The 13,802-nt window shown below is 40.9% G+C and overlaps 1 protein-coding gene across 1 annotated transcript in view; it reads right to left on the minus strand.

Annotated features, from left to right (window-relative positions):
- LOC127429606 (guanylate cyclase soluble subunit alpha-2-like) overlaps positions 1–2,849 on the minus strand; it is a 35,929-nt gene extending 33,080 nt beyond the window's left edge. Inside the window, exon 1 of the mRNA XM_051678728.1 lies at positions 2,316–2,849. Coding sequence (XP_051534688.1) covers positions 2,316–2,552 — 237 coding nt within the window. The 5' untranslated portion in view covers positions 2,553–2,849. The remainder of the gene's footprint in view (positions 1–2,315) is intronic.
- Between the last annotated feature and the right edge of the window lie 10,953 nt (positions 2,850–13,802).

The raw sequence follows: 13,802 nt of genomic DNA on the forward strand, positions 1-13,802 counted from the left end.
ATTTAAAAGAACCCAATGAGAATCAATATTGAGTGTCATCATTTACTCACCCTCATGTAGTTCCAATCATGGAAGGCAAAAGGTAATGCTAAGCCCAAAGTATACTTCTGTCTGACGTGAACTCTAAGTGTCCGCATTCAGGATGAGTGAAGCAAATTTCATCATCAGCAGTGCTCGAGCACTGAACGCACACAGCCCCATTTTTCTAACCATGCATACTCTAAACGCGCAGAATGTGGGTGCACAAGGTGGCAACACTCACAACTGAGTTGTTGCTGTCATGAAGAAGAGCTAGAACAAGATATAATCGCCACTAAACAACAGTAAATGAAGGTTAAAACAACAACAGTGGATGTGCACATCAAGAACGCGTGTGAGGTCAGGATATACCTGCATGTGTATAACTCTTTATGGGTCTAAACTCTTGTAGAGAAATAGTCCAGTATCTGATAGCAGTCGTAGTGCGCATACACCAGCCACCTGCGTATGAGAGCACAGTCAAATGAAGTGTACTTTGATAGGCTTGCGTTCGACAGTATGCAGACGCTAAGCGTTCACATCAAAACCAAAGGGTTTTATACACGCTGTTAGACTCAGTCACCATTCACTTCCATTGTAGGTGAACTGTGAAATGTAAGTGAATGGAGACTGACAACTCTTATTGTGTTCCACAAAATGTCATACGGTTTGGAACAACATGAGGGTGAGTAGATGACAGATTTTTATTTTGAGTGAACTATCCCTTTAAGGCAGTTACTGTTTACTAGTGTGTGTATGTGTGTGTGTGTGTGTGAAGACTACACAAGAAATACCAATGATCAGTCAATGCTAATGTTGCTCTAAACAGCACCTAAATATCCTGTCTAGACATAATAGAGTTGACATACTGTTAAACTTTGATTTTAGATTTTATGTTAAAATGTATATAACAAGTAAAAGTGCATGTGTATATATGTCCTGTGACAGGTCACCATTTTTAATCACATTTTAGCTTCATAAGTTTATCTTAAATAGTCCTGCAGTGTGAAAAATGATTTTTTATGAGTACAAAAAGTCCATGCTGTCTCGGCCTTGTATAATAAGTATGGAAGAATTGGGGGAAAAATTGTTTATAGTAGTTTCAGATGAATTGTAGCATGTCACATTTAATGACAACTATCTGCGTGTGTGTGTGTGTGTGTGTGTGTGTGTGTGTGTATACAACAAGTCTAAGAATGTTGTAATTGTTTTATATATTTCAGCTTGATCACACACACATACACATACACACACACACACACAGCTTTTGGATTTATGCCATTGGAGCAGTTGGTTCACTATGAACCACATTTTCTAGTGTCTCTCTACCACACACACACAGCTTTTGGATTTATGCCACTGGAGCAGTTGGTTCACTATGAACCACATTTTCTAGTGTCTCTCTACCACACACACACACACACACAAATAAGGATGAATCCACTCAAGTGAATCACAGAGAGAGGACATTCTGATGCACTGACTGCAGACATACATGCACACAGTCTCTCTAACACAGCACAGCAGTATAATGTGTGTCTGTGTGTAAAGCGAAAGACCCAAAGACACCCAGGACCGTTGTAAAGAGGATATTGTGCCCTTCTACACACACACACATCCATATGGATGTTGTTGCAGTCAGACTAATTATGAAATAACACATGCTCATACTGTACATTCACACCCCATACAGCAGGGCCTAAACAACTATCTATTCTCTATTCAAAAACACTGAAACTGTGAGAGCGTCCATACAGCTAAGGGATTTAGCATTTGAACATGTGCGCTGTCACTGGCTCTGAGATTTACAAGATGTATAATCTGCTCTCCTGCTGTCAGTCAAATCCATCACCATCACTGTCATCATCATCAGTACTCAGACAGCATCTAGACTAGTAATACTAGTGGAAATGGGTCCAGAGAGCTGATGAATTACTCTGGTGATGGTAATCTGACTTTTTCTGTTCTCAACCTTTCACATTAACAGTCACCATGTGACACCATATACAAGCATAAATACAAACAGTATACTGTATATTAGCAGGAACATATTTGTTGCCTCAATTCTATTCTATTCCATGACTTTTGATCATTTTGTTATATTTGGAGATTATATACTGTGCATATACTGTATGGCCTGTATTTATGCTATGCCATGTGGCTCTATTCTATTACTTCAGATGATTCTGTCATACAAGGAACATTTCTCTCATAAGAAATAACAGGAGTAGATCTGCATTACGCCGAACTCATGTGTTCAGTGGAATGAGAAATGAAGTAAAAGTAAGGTTCGGTACCGTGGGTGAGGTGAGCCGTCTCAAACTCTCCCCAAGCGAGTCCAGATTAACGCGTTTGCGCCGGGCGACCCGTCTGCTGACGGCCACTTCCTCGAACGGACACGAGAGCGTCTCCACGGGGCTCCGGCCGTTCCAGAAGACGCGTGAGAACGGGCACTCTCCGTCCTCGACGGGGCTCTCCAGGTAGTCCGAGCCCATGGAACTGAAGGATTCGGAGGAGATCTTCCGTGAGGACATGCTGCGGATGATGCGGGCGGATTCATCAGACGCGCAGGTGACACTGAAGCATCGCGGAACCGTGCGCTCTCATGCCCCGGGAATCAGATCGGGATCTCACGATCGCCAAGCGCGCGTTTTGCAAGCACAAAATCCAGATGCTCTTTGCGTGGGTGTGGGCTGGGATGGAGCGGGGCGTCAGGATTACCGGATCCCGTTCTCCTCGCTGACCCGGCAGCTCCACAGACCAATGAGGACCCCCGGAGACATCATGATCCCGGCACGGCTACTGTCCGTCCGTCTGTCTGTCTGTATTGTCCGTCCGCGCCTAAAGACCAGAAATATTCCAACATCCAAAGCGCACAGAACTAAAAGATAGCCAATCAGTTAACATGCAGCAAAAATCCTTTACACCCCTCCTCTGAGAGAGAGAGAGAGAGAGAGAGAGAGAGAGAGAGAGAGAGAGAGCTGTGAACCAAAAAAAGCATCCAAAGCAATATCTGGTAAGCAATATACACTTAAACTGGCACTAATCGTGTTATAGTGTAATTACATAGTAATTACTATGTAATACTAATTAACTACATGTATGTGATACAGTAGGTAATCATTTTGTGAGGATACTTGTAAATGGGTTGTTGACAAATAAGGTACATATTGGTTTCATACATTTTTGAAAGTATTTATACTATTAACTAAAAAAAAAAAAAAAGTTTTAATAACTTAAAAATTTCAAGCAGTGTAACCATCAAGTTAAAGGTATTAAAAATATTTGCATCTTGAAAACATGAGTGTATATATATGGCTACAGAAAAATAGCCATTGTGTTAAAAAACTATATATATATATATATATATATATATATATATATATATATATATATATATATATATATATATATATATATAAAATGTATATAAAAATTTTTACCTTGAAAAATGTTTACAAAAATCACATATATAATTTTTTAACACAATTAATGGCTATTTTTCTGTTATTTTTTTCCCCAAGTTACAATATTGTATGTAAACCAGGTCAATAAAGCACTTTGAAAATATATAGTAACACAACAGGTTTAACGTGAACACTGATGTAAAGTGCGTACTCATTTCTTCACAGGTTATGATGAGAGAGTAGACACTGCCCCTCACATAATAACAGGAAAAAGCTTAACAGTACACACTGAATGGACCAAAGTGTTATAACATCATGTGTTTTCTGGTCTTAATGAAAAGAAAAAAAAAATGAAACAGTCAGATAATTTCACTATAGCTGAAATAACTGTATGGGGGTCAGTTACTGTAATACCACAGATTCTTACCATGAATACAGCCAGACAACTGTCACAGCAAAGAAAGGCCAAAAAATCCTCCCTCATTTAATTCTATTTGGTAAAATAGAACAGAATAGAATAGAGCCACACAACAAAGTATAAATACAGGACATATATACAGGACCTACAAACCACAAAAAGCATAAAACTGTGTGTTACAGTACAGAATAGATCATAAATTCAGCCAAAGGCAACTAGATATTCTTTTATAACTAATTTATAATACTATAATGTCTATTATATATTTAAAAAACACCTAAAACCATAATTATCTGCATTACATAAAGACCTGAATAACTGAACCCCCCTTTACAGATATTGTTTAGTGTATGTTTCTCACAGGAGAGTCTGCAAGTCCATGAGAGAGAGAGAGTCAGGTCATGTTAGCAGGGATGAAAGATAAAGACTGCAGGTTTCTCTCTCTCTCTCTCTCTCTCTCTCTCTCTCTCTCTCTCTCTCTCTGATGCCTTGCGGACATTTCTCTCTCATTACCTCCTTCACTCTTCTCCCAGCATCCCTCGTTCCGTTCCCCGAGTCTGACCCACTTTCCATTTTCTGCCCGTATGTACTCCCGTATTAGCACAGAACAGCCACAAGTCTTCTTGTTTCAGAGTAGAGCCACTGAGATTCAAATTATTTTAAGAAGTATAAGCTCATTCTTGTCATCAAAACTAAACCCAAATATAATTACAAATCTTAGCATTTATTGTGCATGCATTCGATGAACAGTTGAACGTTGGGTAGCTCAGCAAGTATTGACGTTGACTATCACCCCTGGAGTCGCGAGTTCAAATCCAGGGTGTGCTGAGTGACTCCAGCCAGGTTTCCTAAGCAACCAAATTGGCCCGGTAGCTAGGGAGGGTAGAGTCACATGGGGTAACCTCCTCGTGGTCGTGATTAGTGGTTCTCGCTCTCATTGGGGCATGTGGTAAGTTGTGCGTTGATCACGGAGAGTAGCATGAGCCTCCACATGCTGTGAGTCTCCGCGGTGTCATGCACAGCAAGCCACGTGATAAGATGAGCAGACTGACGATCTCAGAAGCGGATGCAACTGAGACTTGTCCTCTGCCACCGGGATTGAGGTAACCGCGCCACCACGTGGAAATACTAAGTAGTGGTGATTGGGCATTCCAAATTAGGGAGAAAAGGGGATAAAAAAAGAAAAAAAAATTCTCGCCATTAACGGTTCCCCCTTGAGAGTTTTGCAGCTTATGTGCCCTTCAAGTTGAGAGGGAAATATCATTATTACCAGTTCCAAACACATAAAGCGAAGTCCTATTTACAAGTGGGAAACTTGGAATTCTAGATGATACATAAGTTGCAGAGTTGAGACATTGGAAGGGTCGTACTGATATGACAGATGATGGAAAGCAATAATTTTGCAAAATTATTTTTATATTATATTATTTTGATATATATGCCAGTGAACTGAATCACATTTCACAGTTTGTTTTTACCTTGTGCGGCCCCGCGTCCATGTGTGGGTGTTGTATTTTGTCTATACGCAATGTATAATTTAATGAATTAAAATCGACTCATACCTATTCATAAGACTCTACACTGTCATTTAAGGGTTAAACTGCTGGTGCACAGGGTCATGTGACACAGCATGGCATCAATTTCCAGGAAGCACTTCTACGGGAGCAGCGCCAACAAAAGTGCCTCTGGTATGAAACCTCTACGTTTTTTTTTTTTTTTAAACCTGTTTGGTTGTAAAGAGTAGCGTCTCTAGTTTCGTTTGATATGCTGATTTGAAAAATCCATTCATTGTTCACGCATCAGCGCTCTAATAAAGATGAAGTCCACATATGTGGATAATGGGACATTATTCAACTCAAAAGCTGAAAAAGCATGTCAGTTATTTTGAATAACTTTCAGCATTAACACATAATTATGAATTATGTGGGTCATTTTGCTTCATTTTAATGTAAATGTTGTTGTTGTTTTATTTTGTTATCACTGTACAATACGGTTCTATTCATTAACATTAGTAAATGCATTCCTATATTTACTGTGTATTTTCACATTGAGAATTAATGTATTCATGCAAAAGCTGAAAAATGTTGCTTTCAAAGGATTTATATGGAGTTAGGATGAAAATAAGGTGCATTTCAAACTGTTCTGGGACCAGTGCAGGCAGACAGCACACTGGAGGATAAGTCATTCACTAAATAGGGAGCAAGGGAGCATCCTATATCTCTCTATGCAGCCAAGTGCATTAATTCCTAAAATCCGACCAAAAGTTCAGTTTCAGGCTGCAGATGATGTTTGGATCACTCAACATGTTTGGCAGACATGGGACAATGATAATCAGTACATAGATTCAGAATTTATAATGTATCATTTTATTTTAACATGGCTGGCAGTGACTGGATGATGCTGGCCATTACTTTTACCTGGAAACAAACAATTTCATAGCTTTCTATAACTTGGTATTATAAATATAAATATAAAATATATAAATATATAAATATAAATATATAAATATAAATATAAATATAAATATATAATATAAATATAAATATAAAATAAATATATAAATAATAAATAATAAAATAAATAAAAATAATAAATAATACATATAATAAATATAAATATATAAATAAATATATAATATATAATATATATATAAATATGATATTAATGAATAGTCCCACTCTCCACATATGTGGACATACATTTTTAGAAAAACTATTTGCTCTAGAATTTATTTTATTTTATTTTATTTATTACCAATTAGTGACCATCTGTCACACCGGGATCTCGGGAGGTTAAGCAAATGAATTCAATTATTTGATAAATACCCTGCCTTTAAATATTATATATGCCTTAAGTGATGCAGGTTTATTCACTAATGTTTATTCAGTGGTTAAACAGAAAATGACCTTTTGCTGTCATTCACTGTGTATTTTTTTAAGTTTGGCTTCTGTTATTTTGTTTCCTACTTGAATGCTTGACATGCCATAGTAACATATGCCCAACTTGGAGGTACGAACTTCACAGGTCCACTTGAAGGCAGCATTATAGGTGCGTTCACATCATGTCGGAATTACCATAATTAAGAGATTCCAACCTGTAAAAAGCATTTGTCTTTGTAGAACTCGTAATTCTTTACATGACTCGATGTCATGTAAAATGAACCAATATGGCAGCGACCTCAACAGCTGAAGGAAGTGAACCAATATGTTTGTTTGATATGCCGTTTATTATGCCAGTGATGCCTGGAGCACTTTCTTTCTTAAACATTTCGCAAGAAAATATTGTGTATAGATATAACATAGAATATAGTGTTACCATCTCATAATTACAATCATTACGACATGGTGTGAACGGACCATAAATAAGGGACTATTTCGTCAATTTCTGTCTCAGCAAATGGTATGAGCTTGGGGGTGAAACTATGGGCATTTCTGAATGCTAAGAATGCTCTCAAACACCAGTCTTGCCATGAGGATGAAGAACACATCTATTGCGAGCTTTGAGATGTGCTGCCATCTTTCTGTCGCGCAATTGCCCTTTCCAGCACATTAGTAGCCAGTTAGAGAACTACTGGCATTATAACACTTGTGACAGCATTAATATCATCACACCAGTGAAGTTTTGCAGGTGATACGTTAAAAGAATAAAGTCTGTGAACACTTGTTTCCACCATGTGTTTAGTCCTTTATTAAAATTATGCCCAACAAAACAACAAATGTTGATGGAGTATGACGACTCTTACGAGCCTTCAGACATTCGCAAACTCTTGAGTGAAAACACAACGATAAACTTTCTTCATTTACCACCGTGCCGCTATGACTTCAAATTGGTTCTTGCCCAGAAGTCACCATCCGATGCATCCTCGATATACGGCCTGATCAAGAACACATCCAGGAAATGTTATGCATTCTCGATACTTGCGTTCTTGAGTATTGGAATTGAACTTTGAGAGTGGATGATGACATTGAACGAGTCCACAAGGACTTAAGAACGCACACTGAGAAACAGCCTTTTTGTTTTGCTGAACAATGGCTGATGAGCACCTGTTTGGAAACAATCATTGTTTTCACAATTACCGTTTGGTGCTTATTGTGAACAAAATAAAACTGGAAATGTCTTCTCATTAATTTCACATTAAATTAATAGACATTATTAATTCATACCAAAGCAATAGTTCACCCACAAATGAAAATGGATTTTAACTCACACTCAAGTTGTTCGTGTTACTTTCTTCCGTGGGACACAAGTTGAGACTGACAGCCTCGGTCCCCATTCGCTTTCATTGTATGGAAAGAAACAATAAAAGTGAATGGTGACTGAAGCTTTCAGCCCCAAACATTCTGCTATAAAACCCTGAAATATCACCCATATTTAGCAATATTCCCAAACACGTCTTCACATAAATAATCCATATACCTCACCTTACGGAACTCTGCTTTCACTGTCATGTTTATTAGTTGTGCTACTTGTGTATGTGTAATTTTCGAGGAACGGATCCATAGTAAATCTAATGAAGATTTTCAGACTGGCAGTCTGTGTCTGTGCAGTGCTGCGTGACAAATTGTGCAGTTCAGTGTATCTGCGGTTCTAATCACCAGTGTGTGTGTTAATGTGTGTAGTGCCAAATGACTGAACATCAATACACACACACACACATTACAACAGCTCTGAGGTCACACCGCCACAACCTCGACGGTCACAAGTGACCCCTGAGCGTTCTGTGACAACGCTGTTAAACACCCACATAAAACTTATGACGGATCATGTCCTTTTGTCTAAGTGGCTAAACATGCCAGCTGCTCTCAGGCTGTTATCGACTGAGTATCGGCTCACGCTGGGTCAGGCAGGAGTTGTTAAATCTGAAAACTTCCTACAACATGGTAAATGGATCTGCTATTCAGGAAATTTGGAAAACAGGCTTTTAACAGGTGTCATCACTTACACACACAAAAAAAAAAAAAAAGTACCATGGTAAGATAATTCCTTGCTTAATTCTTTAGATTAACATGTAAACACCATGATATATGAATATGGTAATCATGTTTTCTTTAGACATTTTCTATGGTAATACCATGGTATTTATTAGGGCTGGGCGATATGGCCAAAAGTGTTATATTTTGGTTTCATATCGTTCAATATCGATATTTATCACATTAATGGAGAAGAAATGCATCCCACATGTTTGTTAGACCTCAATAATGAATGTAAACATAACTTACATTTACATTTATGCATTTGGCAGATGCTTTTATCCAAAGCAACTTACAGTGCCCTTATCACAGGGACAATCCCCCTGGAGCAACCTGGAGTTAAGTGCCTTGCTCAAGGACACAATGGTGGTGGCTGTGGGGATTGAACCAACAATCTTCTGCTTACCAGTTCAGTGCTTTAGTCCACTACGCCACCACCACTCTGAAACCAAACTTGTTTGTTAACATGTAAAACTCCTTAGGGTAAGCTACCTTTTAATTTAAAGGAACAGTTCACCTAAAAATTCTCATTATTTACTCACCCTCATGATATCCCAGATGTGTATGACTTTCTTTCTTTACCAGAACAAATTTGAAGAAAAATAGAAAAATATCTCAGCTTAGTAGGTCCTTAAAAGTGGATGGCGATCAGACTTTCGAAGCTCCAATTATAGACAGTCAGCATAACATCATCCAAATGACTCCAGCGATTAAATTAACATCTTCTAAAGCGATACGATCGCTTTCGGTGAGAAAAAATATTCGTAACCAAATTTTCGTAACCAAGTTACGAAAGCCATACATGATGTAATTGCTGTAGCCTGAACGGGCCCTTGGGGTTTACATTGCATCAGAGAATTCTGCAAATGCATTCATTTCAGAGGGGATGGTATGTAGGAAGGACGCAGATGGGAAACGCAAGTGTTTGCAATAGTGACACTTCATTATGTGACCAAAAGTTGAGAATATTTAAAATTTTGCTGCAATGCACTCTGGCGTAGGCATCCGCTGACCACTGAGAATCTCGGAAAGGTGAGATTATCTGCACTGTGACATCGAAAAAACATGGCGGACAAACGCATACATTCATTGCATTCATGCATTTATTCCCTGTCCTTTATTATTTTTCTCCATCAAGCTAAAAAGATAGTAATTGTAGAATGAGACCCTGGGGTAGAGGTCTAATTGGAACTGTGTTTTTTATCCCGCTCCCGCAAGTTTGTATCCCGCTGAATTTTCAACATGGTCACACAGGAATTCGGCATGCTGTTTCCAAAAGTTCCGGTATCCTAGAATCGGCAACAGTATACTGACTAACTGACATGCCCTATCTCCCATCGGACATATTTGCAATGGCTCCACAACAGTTACTTTCCCTCATAGCGTGACTAGTAGCACGTTGCATCAGTTGCACGGGAGTTCAATCCCCATTCAAACAATGAGGTAATCAAGTTTGTATAAACAATCACAAGCATGACAAGGAGATAGCATTGCATTTTGTCTCTACTAATGGTTAGGGTTCGATTTGGGTTTTGGTTTGGGAGGTAGATTAAATAAAATAAGCATTTCTCTTCACTGTTTTACACCCTGTACAGCTGTAAACAATTCTCTTAACAACTGGCTTCTGGTGACCTCACCTGGATATAAATGGATGTCATACTTGTCTATATGCTCTGAAACACTTACTGCTTTAGCCTCTGGGGGCAGTGTTTTCAAATTCGGTCAACGTATACCAATTTCAGCTAAAGAAAAATTGGCACACACTTGCTGATTTTTATGTGAGTTCAGGCTGGTATTTTACTCCATGTTCACCTGCTCTCTGCCCCAAGCAATTTTCTTCCCGACCACACCCGTTCCCGCAACCCGCATGTGTTTTCCACATAGGGCAAAAGCCATTCAATTAGACAACAAGTGTAGACATGCTGAGGCGTGGCATGGCCTGGAGCTGACTCTGGCGTGGCTGTGACATGGCCTGGAGCAGCCTGGGGCGTGGCTGTGACATGGCCTGGAGCAGGCTGGGGCTTGGCTGAGACATGGCATGGAGCAGTCTGGGGTGTGGATGTGACATGGCATGGAGCAGGCTGAAGCATGGCTGTGACATGGCATGGAGCAGTCTGGGGCTTGGCTGAGACATGGCATGGAGCAGGCTGGGGCATGGCTGTGACATGGCCTGGAGCAGGCTGGGGCGGATGGCCAGAAGACCAAGGAGACTAGAGCAGATCAGGCGGGTGGCCAGGAGACCAAGGAGACCAGAGCTGGGAGGCGGCCACAGGACAGGGACAGGGTCAGGCGGCAGAGCCGCTGTAGGAGGAGTCTCTGGGGGAGCGGGCGGAGCCACAGAAGGAATAGTCTCTGGGGGAGTGGGAGGAGCCGCAGGAAAAATAGTCTCTGGGGGAGCGGGAGGAGCCACAGGAGGAAGAGTCTCTGGGGGAGCGGGAGGAGCCACAGGGGGAATAGTCTCTGGGGGAGCGGGAGGAGCCTCAGGGGGAATAGTCTCTGGGGGAGCGGGCGGAGCCGCTGGGGAAATAGTCTCTGGGGGTGGAGCCGCTGGGGAAGAAGACTCTGGGGGCGGAGCCATGGAAGACGGAGCCGTGGGAGGCTGGAGGGGCCAAGCCATGTAAAGGCGGAGCCGTGGGAGGCTCGAGACAAAGAGTCCTGGATGAATGGGAAATTACCTCCATGGTCGCGAACATGGGGAGAGACTCGGTAACGACCTCTGTGGTCGTGGGCATGGGCAGAGACTCAGAAACGACCTCTGTGGTCGTGAACATGGGATGAGACTCGGGAACATCCTCCGTAGTCGTGTGCATGGACAGAGACTTGGAAACGACCTCCGTGGGCGTGTACATGGGAAGAGACTCGGGAACGACCTCCGTGGTCGTGGGCATGGGCAGAGACTCGGGAACGACCTCCGTGGTCGTGGGCATGGGCAGAGACTCGGGAACGACCTCCATGGTCGTGGGCATGGGCAGAGATTCGGGAACGACCTCCGTGGTCGTGGGCATGGGCAGAGACTCGGGAACGACTTCCGTGGTCGTGAACATGGGCAGAGACTCGGGAATGACCTCTGTAGTCGTGGTCATGGGCAGAGACTCAGGAACGACCTCTGTAGTCGTGGGCATGGGCAGAGACTTGGAAACGGAAGCCTTTTTCCTCCTCCTCCGGGAGGCCAAATTTGGCAATACCAGTTCTGGGATGGACAAGGCTGGCAACGCAGGCTCTGGGATGGATGAGGCTGGCAACGCAGGCTCTGGGACTGACGAGGCTACTGGTGCTGGCTCGTTAACCATGGCAGGCATGGCCGTTGGCTCGTTAACCGTGGCAGGCATGGGTGTTGGCTCGTTGACCATGACGTGGGTCTCCGGCTCGGCATCCACCTTCCCCACAGTGAACATAGATCCAGGGCAAGGTCGATATACTGAGCCAGGCTGAGGAAACTGCGACCGCCAGGCATCAAAGTGGAGATTGGCTCTTTCAGTCCAAAACAAAAACAGTCCTTGAGAGCCAACTCATTAAAATCCAACTGGCAGGCCAGATCGCAGAAGTCCTCCACATAATCCTCCAGGGGACGATTCCCCTGACGTAGGCGTAGGAGCTGTACTGCTGGGTTCATATTGGCGGTGAGGTATTCTGTAAAGTAGCCGGAAACAGGCAGACGAAGAGACAATGGTGAAGTGATGAACCCAAGTGCAGTTTTATTTACAGACGTGTAATCCCAAAACCCTGACTACAAACGTGAACGTAAACATAAACATGAACTTGACTTTGACTAAAACTAGACTTGATAAAACTTGACTTGACTAGACTTGGCATAAAACATGAACTTGACTTGGTTTGGCTTGGCTAGGCTAGGCTAGGCTAGGCTAGGCTAGGCTAGGCCAAAACAACAAAGTTACATTCACAATACCTCACAAGAGACAATGGCAAACATGAGGGCTTAAATACGCAGACATGGGTAACAAGACAACCAATGAACAGACAGAACTATAAACAAGATAACAAGACTAATAAACTAAAACCAATGACAAACTAGAACTGATAACAAAGTAATCAAACAATGAATCAATGAAAACAAGACACATGAACAAGGGAAACACATGACAAGATCACATGAGGGAACAGGAAATCACATGACAAGGAACAAACATGGCATGGAAACAGAAAATACTTTTCAAAATAATAGACATGAACACAAAACATGAACAAAAACACATCTAGACGTGACAGGTACAAACAAACAAATAATACAAATAACTACAAATTAAAGGAATATTCTGGGTTCAATACAAGTTAAGCTCAATTGACAGCATTTGTGGCATAATGTTGATTACCACAAATATTAATTTTGACTCATGATTACTTTTCTTTATAAAAGCAAAAATCTGTGTTACAGTGAGACACTTACAATGGAAGTCAATGGAGCCAATTCGTAAACGTTAAAATACTCACTGTGTCTAAAGTATAGCCGCAAGACGCAAGCAATGTGCGTGTTAACATTAAAATCACTTTCTAATCTATTCTGTGGCAAGTTATATCCAACAGTTTTACTGTTGCCATGACAACGTAACAGCGTAAAACCCCAGTAATTTAGCAGTCTGTGCAAAAACAATGATTTAACAACTTTACAGCTCATATAATGCATGAGTTTTAACAGAAGAATTAATGTTAGTGCTTTTATACAATTATAAGCTTCACATTTCTGCTTTTAAACCCTCCAAAAAATTGGCCCCATTCACTTCCATTGTAAGTGCCTAATTGTAACCTCGATTTTTGCTTTTCTTAAAGAAAAGGAGGGACGAGTCTAAATAATTTTTTGTGGTAATTAATATTATGCCACAAATTCTGTTGATTGAGCTTAACTTGTATTTAAACCGGAATATCACTCTTAATTTAGATTTAGTTTCTGATTCACAGTACATAATAAAATTAAGCATTGACAACTTCATTAAACAGAAAATGCCACAGAAAAACAACATGACTAGACAGCCC

Source organism: Myxocyprinus asiaticus, chromosome 39 (genome assembly GCF_019703515.2).
Source record: "Myxocyprinus asiaticus isolate MX2 ecotype Aquarium Trade chromosome 39, UBuf_Myxa_2, whole genome shotgun sequence".
NCBI lineage: Eukaryota > Metazoa > Chordata > Actinopteri > Cypriniformes > Catostomidae > Myxocyprinus > Myxocyprinus asiaticus.